Consider the following 19471-nt stretch of genomic DNA (forward strand, 5'->3'; position numbering starts at 1 on the left):
ATCATCTCACCCGTGATCCATGGTTTCCTAGTCGTTTTAGCGTTAATGGATCCAATAGTGTCTTTTGTGGGTTTAGACAACCCTTTCTTGATACTTTCCCATTTTTCTCTGATAGTACTTAGCTCTTTACCATCCTCCATGATTTGCTCTACCACCTGTTTGTATTCCTTCCTTTTCAAACCATTTAATGCTTCTACATTCCATTTTCTAACTCGCCGCCCCTGCCTTATCATTTTGAAACAGACGCTAGATTTCATAACAACTAAATTGTGGTCAGAATCCGCATCCGCTCCTGGGAAGCTGTGCGAATTTATCATGCTGTTCCTAAACCTGTGTCTAACCAGGATATAATCTAGCTGATACCTTCTTGAGTCACCTGGCATTTTCAATGTATACTTGCGTCTTTTGTGGTGTCTAAACCAAGTGTTGGTGATGACTAACCCCTGTCTCCTGCAGAACTCAACTGCTTTCTCCCTGCGGTCATTCCTTGTGCCTAAACCATAGTCCCCCACCTCATCACGATCTCTTCCTTCGCCTACCGTCGCATTCCAATCCCCCATCTCTATCAAATGTTTCCCTGCAGGAACACATGCATTTATGTCCTCTAACTGGTCGTATATCCTATCGACCTCTTCTTCTTTATGGTTGCTCGGTGGCGATTATACCTGAATAATAACCAAGTTCGTTGGTTCTGCTTGTATCTCTACTAGTAGTATTCTATCCATTACCTGATCTTTGTTTGCTACGCTTCTTCCTTGATAGAGGGGAGAATGTTGGGCTAAAGAGGAAAGGGAAGGAACAGGATAGGAATGTTGGACGGGATGAAGGGAGGAAGAAGGTACTCAGAAGTGAAGAGGGACCTGATGTAGATGTTTCCCTAGTAGTCACAAAATATTTATTTAGGAGCTGTGCCCATCTGAAAACCTACCTTAACCAGTAGATTACCTAATATAATAATATATATTATTTCGACGGCAAAATAGAGCACAAATAAAATAGTAACACTAAAAGGGCACTCACATGGTTAATTATTTAAGCTTTCGGCTTTCTCTGAGGCCTTCTTCAAGTAAGACTGAAAATTTGCTGGAAAGGGGTAAGTGGTCGGGGGTGAGGAGGTGCATGGAAATCTGGGAGGGAAATCAAAGATGGCGGTTAAGGGTGGGAATTTGGAAAGATCAGAATGCTAATATATATATGCTGATTCACGAGTTCTCACCTCTATATTGGTGGCTGAATGGGGTAGGCATTCTAGGATGCTGAGAGCAAAACACTGGTCGAATGAAAGTTTGTGGGAATTGGCGTGTGAAGGAATAGGAAGAGAAGAGATTGAGGCAGGATTTCAGGAGTACCGGTGATTGTTCATTCGAATGGAAGAGGGGGTAATGCATTCGCCTATGTAAAATGAAGTGCATTGTTTGCATGACAAAAGATAAATAATGTTTTTTGAGAGGCAATTAGCATGGGAACGAGGTGAGGGGGCAATGAGGGGATGTGGGGAGAGGGGAGTAGATCTAATAAGTAGACAAGTTTTACATCGGGGGCGGTTGCAAGTAGGGGAAATATTAGGAAGTTTGTTGCAGGGGGCACCAAAGGGTTGGTGGATATCGAAGGTTTTTGAGATTGGCGGGTTGTCTGTATGCAAGAGATGCACATTGGGGTAGTAAGGATGAGGTTACGTCATTGCCATGTAAAATAGGGAACAGTTCTTTAAGGAAGGCTTTCAGTCTGTCTGGGGAAATAGGTGGTGCAAAGGTTGAGTCATGTGTCAGATGTGGGCTTGTTTTTATGTGGTGTGTGTGGTCGGGTGGAGTGGTGGATTTTATTTTATAGGAGCTTTAATGGGTAACTGCATTTGAGGTGTGGAAGATGTAGATTGTCAAGGTATTTGTTGAGAGTGGCTGTGATGCTACAAATTCGGTGTCCACGGATAGAGGGAGAGTTGGGAATCGAGCGTTTGGTGTGTTGCAGATGACAGCTTGTGTGGTGTAGGTATTGCTGATGGTTAGTGGCTTTGATGTGCACGGAATTGGTGAATTTGTTGTTTAGAACTGAGATGTCTGTGTCAAGAAAGGTGATGGTTAAGCCTGAAATGGAAGAGGTGAATTTAACAGTGAAAGATGAATTTAAGGTGGATAAGAAATTATTGAGAGACTCAGAGCTATGTGCCCAAAGAATAAAAATGTCGTTTATGTAGCGGACCCAGAAAAGAGGTTGGAAGGGTTGCTGTGACAGGAAAGTCTCCTCCAGATGGCCCATGAAGAGACTGACATATAATGGTGCCATCCTTGTTCCCATTGCTGTGCGTTTGGTCTGTAGGTTAAAAAAAATTGGAAAGAGAATGCATTTTTAGTCAGAACAAAAGTGGCAAGATTGAGGAGAGATTAATTCGAGGGGCACTGGGTTAGGGGGATTAGAGAAAGATAATGCTGGAGGGAGGATAAGCCTTCTGCATGGGGAATAGAGGTATAAAGCGTTACGTTTTAAGTGTTACCATTTTATTTGTGTTCTATAGTGCCGTCCAAATATATAAATACACAACAAGGATACCCTGATTCTCTCCTCCATAAGAAAATACTCAAACATTCCTACACCCCCAAGCCTGCCTCAACCACAGACTCCCAGTCTCTCTCAATCTGTACTACCTACTTCCCAGGCATTCATTCCCTCAAATTCATCCTCAAAGACCTATTCCCATCCTCAAAAATCACAACACTTCCTCCAACCTTCTTCCCAAATGCCCCTCTGTCACCTTCAAACGTCCCGCCAACCTAGCAGATATCCTCAAATCCACCAGGCCACTCTCAAAATCCCCTCACACCCCCAGAGCCGTACCCACTCCATGTCATCGAGGAGGATGTAAAACCGGCCCTTTTTTCACCACTCCACCCCTCTTTATCCCACCTTTTAAATCTCTCCCGCCCTTCCCCCACTCATCTTGCACTTCCAAGAATGTTGTTTATCTTCTAAATTGTAAACTCTGCCCGTCCTTTTGCATAGGCCAATGTCCCACACCACTTAACATTAGGATTAATAACCACCACGCCTCGTGCAATCCCTCCTCCCTGTCCGCGGGTCTCCCCATCCCTAAACATGCTTCCCATCATAATACCCCTTTCAACCAGTATTACAATGTTTCCGTCCTAGCGTCCCTTCCCACATCCGATAACCCCATAGAATTAAAAACTCTTGAAATGGCATTCATTTACATCTGTATGGACTATCAGCATCCGGGCCTCAATGTCGTTCACTGATAGGAGTGGCCTAAAATTGTTACTTTGTGGAAGCGATGCATATCGGAGGGTTGAACACTTAGTTTTTCCGCATGAGTTTTGGTGTGCGTGGCCTTTGTTTTGACTTGCGAAGTCTTGATCAAGGCTTTGTAAGTTGAAACCTGGGTCCCGGATGTTGCAATAGTTGCGGTGAGCAGATTGTTTTCTTTTCCTATTTTGTGTCCATTCCACCTCCTCCCTCTCCCTCCTTCCCTATCTCCGCTCCCCTCTAGCCTCTCCTCTCCCTTTCCTCTCCCCAACCATTCCTCTCACCCCTCCTCCACCTCCCATTCTCCCCTTCCCCTGGCCCCCTTCCCTTTCTCTCGCACCCCTCACCTCTACTATTCCAGCAGTCATTACTTCTCTATCTTCCGATGAAGACGGAGTAGAATTCCGTTGAAATTATCAAGAAATAACGTGTGAGTTTTCATTTTTTTGTGTTTCTATATTGTTTGTTACTGTGTAATGTACTCTCTCTCTCTCTCTATATTGCAATATAGAGATATATATATATATATATATATATATATATATATATATATATATATATATATATATACACACATATATATATACATATATATATATATATATATATATATATATATATATATATATATATATATATATATATATATATATATATATATATATACATATATATATAATTTATATATATATATATAATTCAATTATATATATTCATTACTTCTATATCTTCAGAGGAAGACGGATTGTTTCCGTCGAAATATCAAGAAATAACGTGTGAGTGTTCTTCTTTTTTTGTGTTTCTATATTGTGTGTTACTGTGTATTGTACTATTCGGCACTTCCGTGTTACGTCTACGAAAGCATATATATATATACATATATATATATATATATATATATATATATATATATATATATATATATATATATATATACATATATATATATATTGATGGAAAAATTGATGAAGGGTGTATGGATCGGTAGTGGGAAAGGGAGAATGTTTGGCAAACGAGGAAAGGGCAGGAACAGGATAGGGATGTTGGATGGGAAGAAGGGAGGAAGGAAGTACCCAGAGATAAAGAGGGTTTTGATGCAGAGTAGGTTACTGGATTGTGTTTTTTAGCAGTTACAAAATATTTATTTGGTAGACGTGTCCATCAAAAACCCACCTAACCATTAGATTACTTATTTATAATAATATTCTAATAAGGTGGCAATTTCAATGACAATAATTGAGTTTTTTCTTAGCATTGCCATGTCAATCACTTGATATACATCCATTCACCAGAACTGAAACCAAGAGCCAAAATAAAGAAACAAACTGGTACCATAATAGAAGAGAAGTGGAACTTACCTATCACTAATTATAGTGGTCAATCACCTTTGGTTATAATCGATGGTTTCAGGCATTATTTTATGAACCTGAAGATGACGTTGTACGTCGAAACCCGGGTCGTGTGTTTGTGAAATAAATCTGTGGAATTACAAAGTATTATTTCATCCGCTTAAGACCTTTGGTTATGTGAAGGAGGAATTCAACGGATAAGTGGGATAAGAATCCAAATTCAAATATCCAATGTCAGTTATATAAAATGCTCCACATCTTCAATCTACCATGCTTGTTTACTTGACTGGAAGGTGTTTTTTGGTTTTGTGCCCAATAAATATGATCATAGTAATAACTCCACATATTATACTAGCTAGCGCATTATATGTTACCTTAACCTCTTTCCTCCTACCCCTTCCATTTACACACGTATAGTTTGGGAGTCTCTCTGAGCATTGAATTGAATTCTGACCATTTCGAACCACCAGGGACATGCATGATCCATATTATGATCAGAGGCACCAAAGGCACCACCATGCACCGGATGGAAGGGAGAGGGCCGTGGGAGGTGGGCCGGCACCCGGCAGTGCATTCCGTGGAGGACCAGCTGGGCCAGACTATGCCGCAGGCCGTGGCAGGGGTGCTGTGGGTCCTGGTGGTCCAGGTGCTGTTGGAGGGCAACACTATGCCCCCGGCACGGGTCCGCCTCCTGCAGGTGGTGCCAGGGAGGGCGGAAAGCGTATTCGGTGGTTTGTGGCACTGTTTGACTACGATCCCACAACAATGTCTCCCAACCCAGATGCATGCGAGGAGGAGCTGCCATTCTCAGAAGGGGACTCTATCAAGGTGTGTGGTGCATGTCTTTCATGTGTGCAGCTCACTCCACCAAATTTCCCAGTTTGATTCAAGGGTGCGTATTGATCCATGCTTATGTCATTGATAGCACTTTGTTGTAGCAGTTCTTATTATCACATCAGCGCAAATAATTGCGAGTATTTGTGGTGCTGCCCTGGAGTGAGCATATATTCTTGTGTCAATCTTACCACGCACTCCAGCCCAAAGGCTTGAGAAACAGTTGAGTGTTAACCCCAAATAATTTTCAATGAAAAGATGCTGGATTGGAACACAATCTGATGCACTGATGCTGAAAAGGAAGCAAAAATCCTAATTCAACCTCATAATTTTACTGCCGTATATTATGTCCATTCAAGATGCAATGTAATATGTACCCTCACCTGTGAAAGGTGAAATAATGTGAAATTTTCATTGAGCAAGTGTGGGAAGAAACTTTTTTAATTGCCAAGCCCATTCAAAGATGACCAGAATTTGACTCTGCATACAGCAATTATATGTCGAATATTAAGTATTTAATAACATTTAAATGACTGAATATGCTGTTATAATATGACAACTAGTGAGAAAAGCCCAATCGTTTTCTTGTATCTAAAGGAAAGCTTTTATAAAGTTCAAGCTATTCAAATATATAGGTTGTTGTGAAAAATATGCTTCATTAGTCAATTATAAAATTTTTTTTCAATATTCATCAGGTGTTAGCACTTGAAAAAATTACGTAAGCTGATAAAGTTTATTTCCATATAAAATTCTTGCAAAAATAGAAGGTTAACTGAATTCACAATCATTATTGGACAATCACATATACTGGTGATAGTATTAGATTATATTGAAATGAAATGAAATAATTTACTTTGTAATTCCACACACTTTATTTAAAAAATATGACCCAGGTTTTGACGTTCAGCGTTGAAACCTGGGTCGTGTTTTTTTTAAATAAAATGTGTGGAATTACAAAGTAAATATTTTCATATCATTTCAATATGTTATGCGAATTCCATAAAGTTACGCCTGAGACAACCACTAGTATTAGATTACTCTATGGCTTCAACTTCCCAGCCCAGGGACAGTATCTATAAAAAAAATATTCATCCAAAAAGTAAGTTAATCACTGACTGAAAATGACCCCTGACAGACATGTGATGTATAACAAAATATATACATTTTTTTTTTGCAGTCAACTCTGAAGAACTCCAAAATATTTCTCTGTATCTATTGCTTTCATAAGTTATGGTAATAATTTATGGTTGAATTAACCATTATGCATTATAATTCTCCTCTTGTTTCACATTAAACTGTAATTTCAATAAAATCAGCAGTAATTTATTTTTTAACAGTTTCCTTGAGCATGCTAGTTGAACTCGGGAAAAAGTTCAGCCAATGAGGTATTTTAATTCATGAAAGCTCATTAATGATTTATTTGGACTTTATTAAGCGGACTCCAATTGGTCCCAAAATAATTCCAGCTATATGCTATGTCAATGGTATGATATATCATTATGTGCAGCTCTACAGCCTGGTGTGGGCCTTGGCTTCCTCTATGATATGCCTCCATTCAGTTCTTGTTCTTCCATTTTCCTTCCATCTCGTAACTTCCATTGTCTTCAAATCATCCTCCGCATCCTGTAGCCATCTCTTCCTCGGTCTATACCTCTTCTTCTGACCCCTTCCATCTGGCTATTAAGTATCAGTTTGGGCATTCAGTCATTTTTCATCCTTTCTACATGGCCGAACCATGCCAGCTGCAGTGACTTGGAAAATCTAACTACGCCCTTCTCTTCTAGTAGTTCATTTATCTCCACGTTCATTCTAATTCTCCATCTACTCCTTCCCTAATTTGGCCATAGAATCTCCTTATGATTTTTATTATTAATTTTTTAAGGGTTTCTTCATCCTGACTTGTTAATATCAAAGTCTCAGCTCCATAAGTTACAATGACATGGTATGGTATGATAGATATGATAATCAAATAATATTATATAAATATAAATACATATATATATATATATATATATATATATATATATATATATATATATATATATATATATATATATATATATATATATATATATATATATATCCCATGCAGTTAAGGTTATGCTCAGGATCATAAACAGAAGGATAGAGATTAGGGCAAATGATTACTTAAGGGACGATCAGTTTGGGTTCAGGAAGGGAAGAGGTACGCGTGATGCCATTGCAGTAATGAGATTATTGATCGAGAGGAATATAGAACACAACCAGGAGGTGTTTGCCTGTTTCGTAGATTTCGAAAAAGCGTTTGATAGAGTGAATTGGGAAAAACTAATGAATATATTGCAGAGAATTGGTATAGATTGGAGGGAAAGGAGGCTACTCTGCAACCTGTACATGTCTCGGACTGCTCAGGTGCGGGTGGGAAACGGGGAGTCCGGAGGGGCAGTGTTAGGAAGAGGTGTAAGGCAGGGTTGCCCATTATCACCGTTGCTGTTCAACCTGTATGCAGAGGAAATGATTAAAGAGGCATGGGAAGAATTCGAGGTAGGAATGAAAATGGGCAGGAAATTCGTAAAATCAGTTAGGTTTGCTGATGACCAAGCTTTAGTTTGTCAGTCAGCCAAGGGGTTGCAAGCATTGCTTAGTGAATTGGAAATTCAGTGCGACAGGTATGGGATGAGAATCAATATTAATAAAACAAAGGTTATGCGATTTTCTAGAAAGAAAAAGGCTAAGCTAAACTTTAAAATAGGGGGGCAAAAACTAGAGCAGGTGGAACAGTTTACGTATCTCAGTAGCATTTTGGACCAACACGGTTCGAGTAGGGGGGACACAAGGAGAAGAATTGCGCTAGGCAAAGAAGCTTTCACAAGGAGGAGGGAGTTGATGACGGGGACGTTGAGTAAGGATGTTAAGAAAAGACTCATAAAAACTTTGATGTGGAGGGTGGCTATGTGTGGCGCGGAAACATGGTCATTGAAGCAGGAGGATACTGCCCATCCGGACTCCCTGTTATTCTCCCCCAACTCGTACCTGAGCTGCCTGAGACATGTACAGGTGGCGGATTAGCCTCCTTTCCCTCCAATCTATTTCTATTTTCTTCAATTTACTCGTGCTTATTAGTTTTTCCCAATTCACTCTATGAAACAATTTTTCGAAATCTACGAAACTGGCAAATAACTCTTGGTTGTGCTTTATATTCCTCTCGATTAATAATCTCATTACTGCAATGGCATCATGCGTACCTCTCCCCTTCCTAACACAAACTGATCATCCCTTAAGTAATCATTTGCCCTACACTTTATCCTTTTGTTTATGATCATGAGAACAACTTTAGCTGCGTGGGATATCAAACTTATTGTCCTCTAGTCCTTACATGATGTATCCTTTACCTTTTTTGGAATAGGAACTAAAACTGATCTTACAAAGTCTTCTGGCCAGATCCCTTCCTCATAATTACTACGAATCAGCCCTTATAGCCTCTGTCTCCCACATTTTCCTAAGCCTTTTAAAAGTTCCGCGGGAAGTTATCCACCGCCACGGCCTTATTTAGTTTCATCTCCCTTAATGCCCTTCCTATCTCATTGTCTAGTATGCCTGGACCTAATTTATCGTCCTCTACGTGATGTTGCTTTTCTATGTTTAACTTTGTTGGTCTAAGTTCTTTACTTTACAGTTCATCTCTCTAGGATCTTTCCTGTGTCAACTATTATCTCACCCATCTTATCTCTAATTGTTAGCATATATCTCCCTTTCTTACTTCCCGATAAAGATTTAACTTTGCTATACAGCACACCAATTTCACCCTTCTTCTGCAGACTTACCATTTCGTTGCATTGCATCTTCCACCATGCTTCTTTTGCTTTATTTGTTGCCTGCCTCAATTCATTGTTTAATTCTTTGTACTTCATTTTGCCTAATTCTGTATTTACATTCTTCCATTTTCTCTGCTCATCCATCTTATTAATCATATCTGCCGTGATCCTTGTTTTCCTAGTCCTTTTTGAGTTAATAGTTCCAATAGTGTCTTATTTGGCTTTTGATATCCCTTATTTGATACTTTCCCATTTTCTTAGATAGTACTTAGCTCTCTACCATCCTCCATGATTTCCTTTACCACCTGTTTGTACTCCATCCTTTTAAATCTATGCTTCCATACTTCTACATTCCATTTTGTGACCCGACTTCCCTGCCTTATCTTTTTGAAATGGACGCTACATTTCATAACAACTTAATTGTGCTCAAAGTGTGCATCCGCTCCCGGGAGGCTGTGCAAATTTATCACACTGTTCCTAAACCTGTGTCTAACCATTATATAACCTAGCTGATACCTTTTCTAGTCACCTGGCATTTTCCATGTATACCTGCATCATTTGTGGTGTCTAAACCAAATGTTGGTGATGAATAACCCCTGCCTCCTGCAGAACTCAACTGCTTTCTCCCCGCGGTCATTCCGTGTGCCTAAACCGTAGTCCCCCAAGTCATCACCATCTTTTCCTTCACCTACCGTAGCATTCCAATCCTCCATCACTATCAAATGTTTCCCTGCGGGAACACACACGATTATGTCCTCTAACAGATCGTATATCCTATCGACCTCTTCTTCCATATGGTTGTGCTCGGTGGCATGTATACCTGAATAATAACTAAGTTCATCGGTTCTGCTTTTATCTCTACTAGTAATATATATATATGTATATATATATATATATATATATATATATATATATTAAATATCTTCGAAATGGAACGCTCTTCGACGACACACAAATATATAAAAACACAGATGTAGATTTTTAGAATATAGAGACACAAAGAAAGGACACTCACAATTTGTTATTTTACATTTCGACAGCACGAATTCTGATTCTGAAGACGACAGCCGTGCTGTCGAAACGTAAAATAACAAATTGTGAGTGTCCTTTCTTTGTGTCTCTATATTCTAAAAATCTACATCTGTGTTTTTATATATATATATATATATATATATATATATATATATATATATATATATATATATATATGTATGTATATACATATATATATATATATATATATATATATATATATATATATATATATATATATATATATATATATATATATATATATATATGTATGTATATACATATATATATATATATATATATATATATATATATATATATATATATATATATTTATATTTATATATATACATATATATATATATATTACTAGTAGAGATAAAAGCAGAACCGATGAACTTAGTTATTATTCAGGTATACTATACATGCCACCGAGCAACCATATGGAAGAAGAGGTCGATAGGATATACGAGATATACGATATATACGATACATATATATATATATATATATATATATGTAAACCATAAACACTAATCAACCCAAATATCAGTTTAGTAGGTGATGGTAGAGATCATCCAGTACTAAGCCCTATACAGCGTGTGAAAATTCACACATCAGGGTAGAGGGGCCAGTTCCTTTCCCTGTGCCGGTTATGATTTCCTAGGAAGACCTGGTACCCTAAAAATCACTTTAGCTTGGTTGGAGCTGTAGGTGCCCAGAGTGCCTTGGCCAGGAATCGAACCCGGGACCCTCTGGTCACCAGTCCAACGCTCTACCCACTGGACTACTGCAACCCATATATATATATACATATACATATATATATATATATATATATATATATATATATATATATATATATATATATTTATTTATTTATTTATTTATTTATATATATTGTAATGATAGAATAATATGTATGTTATAATGAAGCAGTTTGATTGAAACATCATCAACCATAAGGATATGCCTAGGGTACATAGTGATTCTTGATCCATACTTAAGTAGCCTTTACTTTAATTAGCCTGATTTCACATAAATTTTGAATGAACACAAAAGTTGATTTTCTGAGGGTTGAAGAGTGCTACCCTTCAGTTCTGCCTTTTCATTGAAAAATTGAAATATGTATTGCTATGAAGTTGTGATCATTGAATGATCTTTTTAATGAAATTTAGCAGTGAGTTTTGTGATAAACAGCAAAACTTGATCAAGATGAAGGGAGTGCTGAATGGCCTATATTCAATATTTTGATGCCTGCCTTTCATTTAATTAATTTTTCGTCTTCATGCCATGTTCATTTTTTCTGTTTTTTAATCATTCTAACAACATTGTTGAAGTACTGCATGGAAACTGATTCCTCTAAACTTCATTCAGTTTGGAGGAATTCCTCTAATTCCTATTCGATTGAGTTTAATTAGTATTCTATTGTGGTTTACATTATCAAAAGCCTTTGACAAGTCAAAAAATATTCCAAGAGTTTTGCGTTTAGCATCTAATGAATCAAGTATGCTGTCAATTGCCTGACATATGGCAGTTGTGGTAGACCTTTCAGATCTAAATCCATGCTGAGAATATGAAAGTAGGAAGTTTTTTCGAGATAAGATGCTATTTGCATATACATGGCTTTTTGGAATATTTTAGCAAATGTATTATAGATGGCTATTAGTCTGTAGTTGTTCAAATCATTGACACAGCCATGGTTTGTATAAATGGGCACTATTTTTGATTCTTTTAATTGGGATGAGAAAGTCCCTTGTATCAAAGATTCATTAATTAAAAATAAAAGGGGTGCTTTTATGGCTTCAAAACAATGATGAACAGCTTCACCAGGAATTCCATCTGGCCCAGCTCTGGATTTGTTTCTGAGTGAGGAGACAATAGCTTTTAGATTGGTTTCAGAACAGGGATTGGCAAACATTGATGATGGTGCATTTGCAAAAAGAACATTGGCTGGAGAAATAGTTTGGCAGGGAGCTGATGCGTAGTATTTGTTAAATTTATTAGCTAAAGATGAATAGATAATGGTAGTGCTATTTTCAGGATTACAAAGTTTTGGGAGATTGAGATATGGATTTTTCTTACCTCTACAGTCATTAATTATTTCCCATTCAGTTTTGGACTTATTATTGAAATAAAGTAACTTATTATCATTATAAGTTCTTTTCATGGTAGAAATCAGTTTACGGTAATACTTTTGAAATTCCTTATAGAGTAACCTTTGTTCATGATTGTTTGAACTTTTACTGGAGATAGCAAGTTTTTTGAGGATAGTTGAGTAGAAACGGTTCTCGTCAGATAGCCATGGCTTACATTTTGTTCTATGAAATATTTTATGATGTGTTACTGGAAAACACTGTTCAAAATTGTGTTTGAAAATTGAAAAGAAGTAATTGAAACCTTCGTCTACTGACTTAAGGTCATAGACGTTGTCCCAGTTTTGGGACTGTAGAAAGAGCAGAAAATGCTGCATATTTCCATGAGTAAGAGACCACCTTAGGTAAGTTTTATCATTTGGGCTCTCCATTGGTTGGTTAGTATCAATACTTATTATTCACCATGCAATGGTCTGTTATACCTAGGTCACTAACAGTTGTTACTACTTTTTCTTGGCTAAGGTTGGTCACAGCGTAATCAATTAGGGTGGTGGATGTGGGAGTGACTCTGGTATGATTATTATTAAAACATTCCATTTGCTTGATACATACTTTTTAACTGCTTCGATTGTCGTGTCTTCTTTGAATCACCAAGCATGTATGTGGACCATTTTTGGCAGCCTGACTAAATCACTGTCCAAGTTTGACGTCCCCACAATCGGCTTTGGCCGAGGTTTCCGCTTATTTGAGACCATGGTCGCCATCTTAATCTATCTTATGCTCATTGTAAAATATATTTTGAGACTTGTCAAAACTTAATTTTTCATTTGGATGGGCAAAGATGATTGGATATATGTGATATAATATTTAATATGATCATGGGTATATATTTTGTAAATCAATGCAGAACTTCAACTGGTTTTAGTTTAGCTATCATACTGAAGGATTCTGCATTCTCGGGTTTCACCATGTTGTTGTTTAATACTGACAACAGTTTCAGATTTAACTGCACCAAGAAAATAGCAGACACTCTCCCTGGATCGAAGGGCAAAATTCCGAAAGACCTATATGAAGGAGTCCAACCAAGTGCCTTGTTCATGTGGGAAAGCCTAGATCGGGGAAACATGCCGATAAATGAAAGTTGAAGAAAGATGAAGGAACACCTCCGGGCAACAACGAATAAGCAGTTTCACCTGTTGACCATCTCCGAACACAAATGGAGTGAACTTGGTCACGACATCTTATTCCAAGAAGCAAATGTCATAGCAAAGGAGAGTAGATATTACTACGTCTCATTAGAGAAGCGATTGAGAAAGCCAAAAACCCCGAGAACATCAACAGAGATGCAGGCTACCATCTCCACAGGGCGTGGAAGAAAGTTCTCTGGAAATGGACCAATCAGCAAGCAGCCACTAAACGGGACCACCTACATAAGGATGGCCAAAATCCGAGTCCCTCATCTTCGACCTGAAGACGCCGAATGCAGATTCGGCGAAACTGTTGTCAGCATTAAACAACGACGTGGTGAACCCTGAGAATGCAGAATCCTTCAAACCACCGCCGCAAAAACCTACGCAGCCATAGCTATCATACTTTTGATGCTACTCTTAAATGAGCTCATTTTTTTCACTATGGTACAGCAATACTTAGTTTTATCTAGTTGCAGCTCTGTGGCTTGTACATCCCTTAATTGATATTAAATACATGTTTTCATTATTATTCATGATCATGTTATGTTATCCTTCATTGAATAAGTTGAAAAATAGTGAATTCATTTACAATTAATCATATTGATCACAGAAAAACTTTCAATGGATTCTCTGCTTTTTTTTATAGGTTTACGGAGAGAAAGATGCTGATGGATTCTACTGGGGAGAATGCCGAGGTCGACGGGGCTATGTCCCATACAACATGGTTGTTGAAGTTCAAGAGGTACCAAAGGTTTGAGTTTTATACACTTTTCTCTTAGAAATCCAAACAGTGAAGCCATCAAGTTCTGATTTTAAATATTGGGTGGTATGTGGGTGCTTTAATTACATCTAATTTTTATGGAGATTTTTAACTTGCCAGTAAATAATTCTTTTAGCTTTGTTCACTAGTATAACGTGCATGAGACCAAGTATTTATGCTATAGAAAAGTTGTCATCAAAAGGCTAATGTCTAGGAAACAAACACTCAAATGATCATCTGTTTTGCTAAACAAATATTATACATACCTCATTTAAAATAAGTAAAACAACAGAAATCAAGAAGTTTTTGTAAAGAGTTTTTATAGTGTACATATAGCTGGTGAAACACATATTGAGTATTTGGGGAAGGCTTTTAGCATAATGTAAACCTCCTCAGGTAGTTAAAGGAATAGCATGTATAGCATCATTACTAATACAAACACAGCATGGGTATTAAAGTTTCTGGATTCATGTATCACTTTATAGAGTTTAATAATTACACAGGGCATTAGTATCCCTGTCTAGATTAGACAGACAGGCATTTAAATCTTATTCATAATGCTAGATAATTATTTTTTGTCCATGACAATAGAAGTGCATGGTTGCTTTTATTCTATCATCAAGTTACTGGCATTTATATACTCCTTTTATCCACAATCCGTGTCCCCAGGGTAGTCAGATAAAATTCAATTTTCATTTAATCTAATACATAGTTCTGCTTTATTCTAATATATAGTTCTTCACGTATGTGGAGGGTACATCGTATTATATACATGTATGGATTAATCTATGATAGGATAGATGGATCAGTCCATCCAAGAAATTCATTACCTGAATCGCAATCAAATGAACAAAGTGCATTTATGTCTCTTCAGGGACATCACAGAGTTTGCTCTCCAAAGTTAACTCTTCCTCATCTTCTAGCACTGGTGTTTAAATATTGCCTTGAGCTTTTTCAAATCAATTTTTTACACAAGTCTCTCTGACACCTTGCCAAATCTCCAGGATTCACTGGCTTATTTTTTCATAGGACACTCTTTTAATCCTACGGAATTCCGTGTAGTCTTTCATACCAGACATCATCCACTTTTCCCAACTAGAGCATAACTATGATTTAAAATATTTATTAATGGATAAATCCTGGCAGCCTTGCGATTCCCTTTTTCTTTTGCAAAATTGATGAATTATAACCTAAACATTGCTGCATATGATTTTCTTCTCAATGGGTAATTTGCTTGAGAAAATTCTAAATTACCATAGCTTAACTCAATTCCGGTTTGAAACAATCTAAATTTAGGCGGCACTTTCATAGAACTTGGAGGGTGTCTAGAACAGCTGAGTGCCGATAGTAACAAAGCAAAGTAAGGCAAACAAAACAATAAAATTCTTTTCCGTTCATTCTCTTATTTTTTTTATATTTGGTCTGCTGAAAGTTAATTTATATAGCGAATGAAGGGCACACAAGCCTATGTCTCATCTCGACTTAAGAATCATAGCAAAAAAGCATGACTGGCACAAGGAAAGGAACTGGCCCCCTGCCCTGATGTGTGAATTTCACATGCCGTCGGGCTTAGTACTGGCTGAACTCTACCATCACCTACCAAACCAATCTTTGGGTTGATTACTCTGTGAATGGTGATATACATACTATGTATATACAGATGCATAGCATCTATACACATTCAAGATTGCTATGAAGCCCTGGGCACGCGGTATCTATACAAATTAATGATAACTACAAAGTTCTTGGTGCTCGTTATTGATGGGAAAATACAGAGCTTAAACAGAATTGTCATTTCCAAGAAACTGTGAGAGATACCGCAGCAGTAACTTTATATGGAGTCATCCGCTAATATGCATTGAAATGCCTGTCAAAGTGAATTATTTTTACTCTCTCAGAATCATCATTGTTCCAATACATCTGCTAGTTGATTTTGGAGAAAACAGTTGTTTAAGATCAGCTTATCCTTACCAAATGTCAGCCAGTTTTTGATAATTTTTGACTTTTGAGCTCCATTGTATTTATAAATGAATATTCAAAAGTTCAAAAATGAAAGCTAATTCTAATTACATTCTGGTTATTAATTCACTGAAAGTAATGAACTCACCCTTTCTTGATGGCCCAGTAGAAATATTTTATTGCCAAAAATATGGAATGGTAATTTAATTTTGTCAAGTTTAAAATTCTAGTAAATATTAGTGAACTTTCAAGGTGAGATTTAGATAGCCTTATATAATAAGTTGTCATCTAACTTTTAAAAATTGGCATGCAGAAGTCATTCTTTTCGTTTCAAAAACTTAAAGCCTTTACGTTCACCAAATCAACTCAGAAGTTTATTTCCTTTTTGGCTCTATATTTAATGCAACATATGTCTAAAAATCATTCTGGTGGTCTTGGTTTCTTTGGTATCATATTATTTTGGATTTCTGATGCTAACTTATCCTTAAAAGTGCCCCTATGCCTCGGTGGCGGTGGGGTAACGTCCTTGCCTACCAACCCAAAGGTCGCGGGTTTGATTCCCGCCTAGGTGGATTTCCCTCCATCTAGGGCTTGGTTGTATGTGATTGTCTTCCATATAATGTCTGTAATGTAGGGTTAGGTGGAAGAAGAGACTATTAGTCTCAACCTCGCCCAATTAAGTCGATAATTAATAATAATAAAAGTGCTCATACAGCAATTTAGTAAATTACTTGTGCCCATGGAGTTAAATAGCTCAAAATGTCTGTAATTACTTTATCTGTTTAGCTTTTAAGCACCTATTTACCAATTTGAACATATTGCTTGTTCATTCTTGTGAGTTGTTTACCTGTCTCTTCATAGAAATCCTTTTTTTTTTTAATATTCTACCATAGTACTAGTAATGATTGTTTTGACACCAGTTAGTTAGAATATGTACAGTGCACTAAGATTTTGATGTGAAGGGCAGCTCATTCATGACAAACTTTGAAAAACAAAATTGCTTTGATGGCAAAAATATATCTCCGCTCCTTGGCTTTCTCCATAATTTCAGGAATAAAGTTCTCAAAATTAGCAAATATTCGAACAGAATGCAAAATCTTTTAATTTTGAATAAAATAATTGCCATGCTTTATTATTCATAAAAAATCAACTGTAATATACTTGTAAAAAATATTATCTATGATATTTGAATATTTGTGATGGGATAAATATTGTGAAAAAATGATGAGTATCTTAACTTTTCTACAAATAAGTTTCAATAGTATTTAAGCTGTATATAATTTTTTTTGTGAATACTATAAAATGACATGAGCTTATCTCTAGTATAGCTAGATTTTCAGAATCACAAGGTTTAATATTGATTTCATATTAATGGTTAATGAATTAACAACAAAAAAGTATCCTATATAACCTGTAATAGATGTAATCAAGAGTAACTTGCTCCACTCCTGATCAATAATATCCTGCTGAACTACCCTATAACAATGAAAATTCTACACAATAAGTGACCAATCCTAATTTTCACAATATGCAATGAATTTAAGAGAGCAGTGTTCCTGTCATTTAAATGGATAAGAAAAATTTGAGGCCATATTGACATGCTGTGCAGTATATCTTCCAATGTGTAATCAGTAAAATTAGAACCTTAGACCAGTGGAACCTCGCTTAGTGAGCACCTCACACAATGAGTAATTCACATAATGAGTGAGGAGGAGAGAGAATGCCTTGGACTTTTTGTGTGCCTGCTGTGAAGTGCGCTGCTGAATACTCCAGTTCCAGTAGCATCTTAGTATTGCCCGTGATCACTCATTTTTCCAAACTTGTGTTTAGGCATATTATTTGTGATTTTTTTGTGCCAAGTTTAATGATTTTTTGTGCATTGTTTTAAAAATGTCCCCAGTGCAAAAACTGAAAGAAGAGAGCCTTAAGATAATGAAAAGAAGCATATAATTGAAAAGTAAAATCATTGAAAAGTGAGAATGAGACATGAGCATGGCTGATCTAGCAGACACATACAATCAGTCAGCATCAGCGATTTGCTCTATATTCAAGAACAACAACAACATTTAGGAGATCTTTGTTTCTAAGGATGCAACAGGAATATTTATGTAATGGTTATGTATTCTTAACAGTATTGAAAGGTTGCTTCTGTTATGAATAAATGAAAAGCAATTGCAAGGCAGTGCTATTAATTAGAACATCATTCATGAGAAGTTGATAGTGATATTTGCTAATCTCATCAAGAAGATGCCACGATCATCATTGGCCAAAGAAGGAGTATTTAAGGAAGAAACAAGTAATTTAAGAAGTTTAAGAGAATAATTGAGTTCATCCATGGAGTTCTGAAGGCATAGTGAAGCAGCAAGCTCGGACTCGACAGAAGAGAGTATTGGTGACTTCAAGAATCAAGTACTATTTACTAATTATTTCGAGTAGTTTTTGTGAATTCTAATTCGAATTTGCATTCCAAGTTGGTGATTATAAGGTAGAAGAAAAGATAATGATGACTCAGTCACTGTTGCATTATGTGGGAGTGCTGGAAATTATTTTAGCGCAGGCGGTGCTAGGAAATACTAATAAAGCACATATAAAGGTTTGAATGAACAGCAGATTTATTCTGAGTGCTGTGGATAAAAGACCAAGGTAGGATATGTGCCACGGGCGCAACATGCACAAGAGGGATGAACGCTCGGCGGGGGTTGAGGCGTGACTACTTCCGCGTGGGTCAAAATGCCTCCTCGTGCCTAGGGTGACACCTCGTGGCACACCCCTGAATTGCACAAACAAATACATTAACAAATGAACCGCCACACATTATAATGAATTGAATTATAATGTTGTGTTGCATTTTCACAAAATTTTGAAGAATCAGCAAAAACAAATGTCTCTAGACAGTTTTCTTGTAAAAAGAATTAGGAATGTATTGTAAATATTAAAGTAATTATTTTGATTATTTTTGTGTTCTACCCCTTGAATTTGCATTCCCGGTTGGTTACATCTATGGTAGAAAATAAGATCAAGGTTCTTCAAATTTCTAAACAATATATTTCTTTGAATTAACCTTGTATGTAACTTTTTTTCGACGTGGAGAGCACATTATTGTGTTTTAACTTAATTTATGCTAGAAAATTTGTTTTGTTTTCAGCGAAAGATTCCATAACAAATAATGCTTGTTGTGCTAGGTTCCACTGTATCTTTA

General features: G+C 36.8%; 1 protein-coding gene across 19 annotated transcripts in view; it reads left to right on the forward strand.

Moving 5' to 3' along the window:
* The window catches only part of LOC139692755 (RIMS-binding protein 2-like), a 133775-nt gene that overhangs the window by 100899 nt on the left and 13405 nt on the right, over positions 1-19471 (forward strand). For 18 of the 19 annotated variants that reach the window (XM_071591010.1, XM_071591011.1, XM_071591023.1 and 15 more), the window contains 2 exons: positions 5078-5435; positions 14200-14304. In XM_071591010.1, the coding sequence (XP_071447111.1) occupies positions 5078-5435; positions 14200-14304 (463 nt within the window). The remainder of the gene's footprint in view (positions 1-5077; positions 5436-14199; positions 14305-19471) is intronic. The other variant, XM_071591012.1, reaches the window with a different exon arrangement.

Source organism: Hetaerina americana, unplaced genomic scaffold, assembly GCF_022747635.1.
Source record: "Hetaerina americana unplaced genomic scaffold, ioHetAmer1.1.p SCAF_40, whole genome shotgun sequence".
Classification (NCBI taxonomy): Eukaryota; Metazoa; Arthropoda; class Insecta; order Odonata; family Calopterygidae; genus Hetaerina; species Hetaerina americana.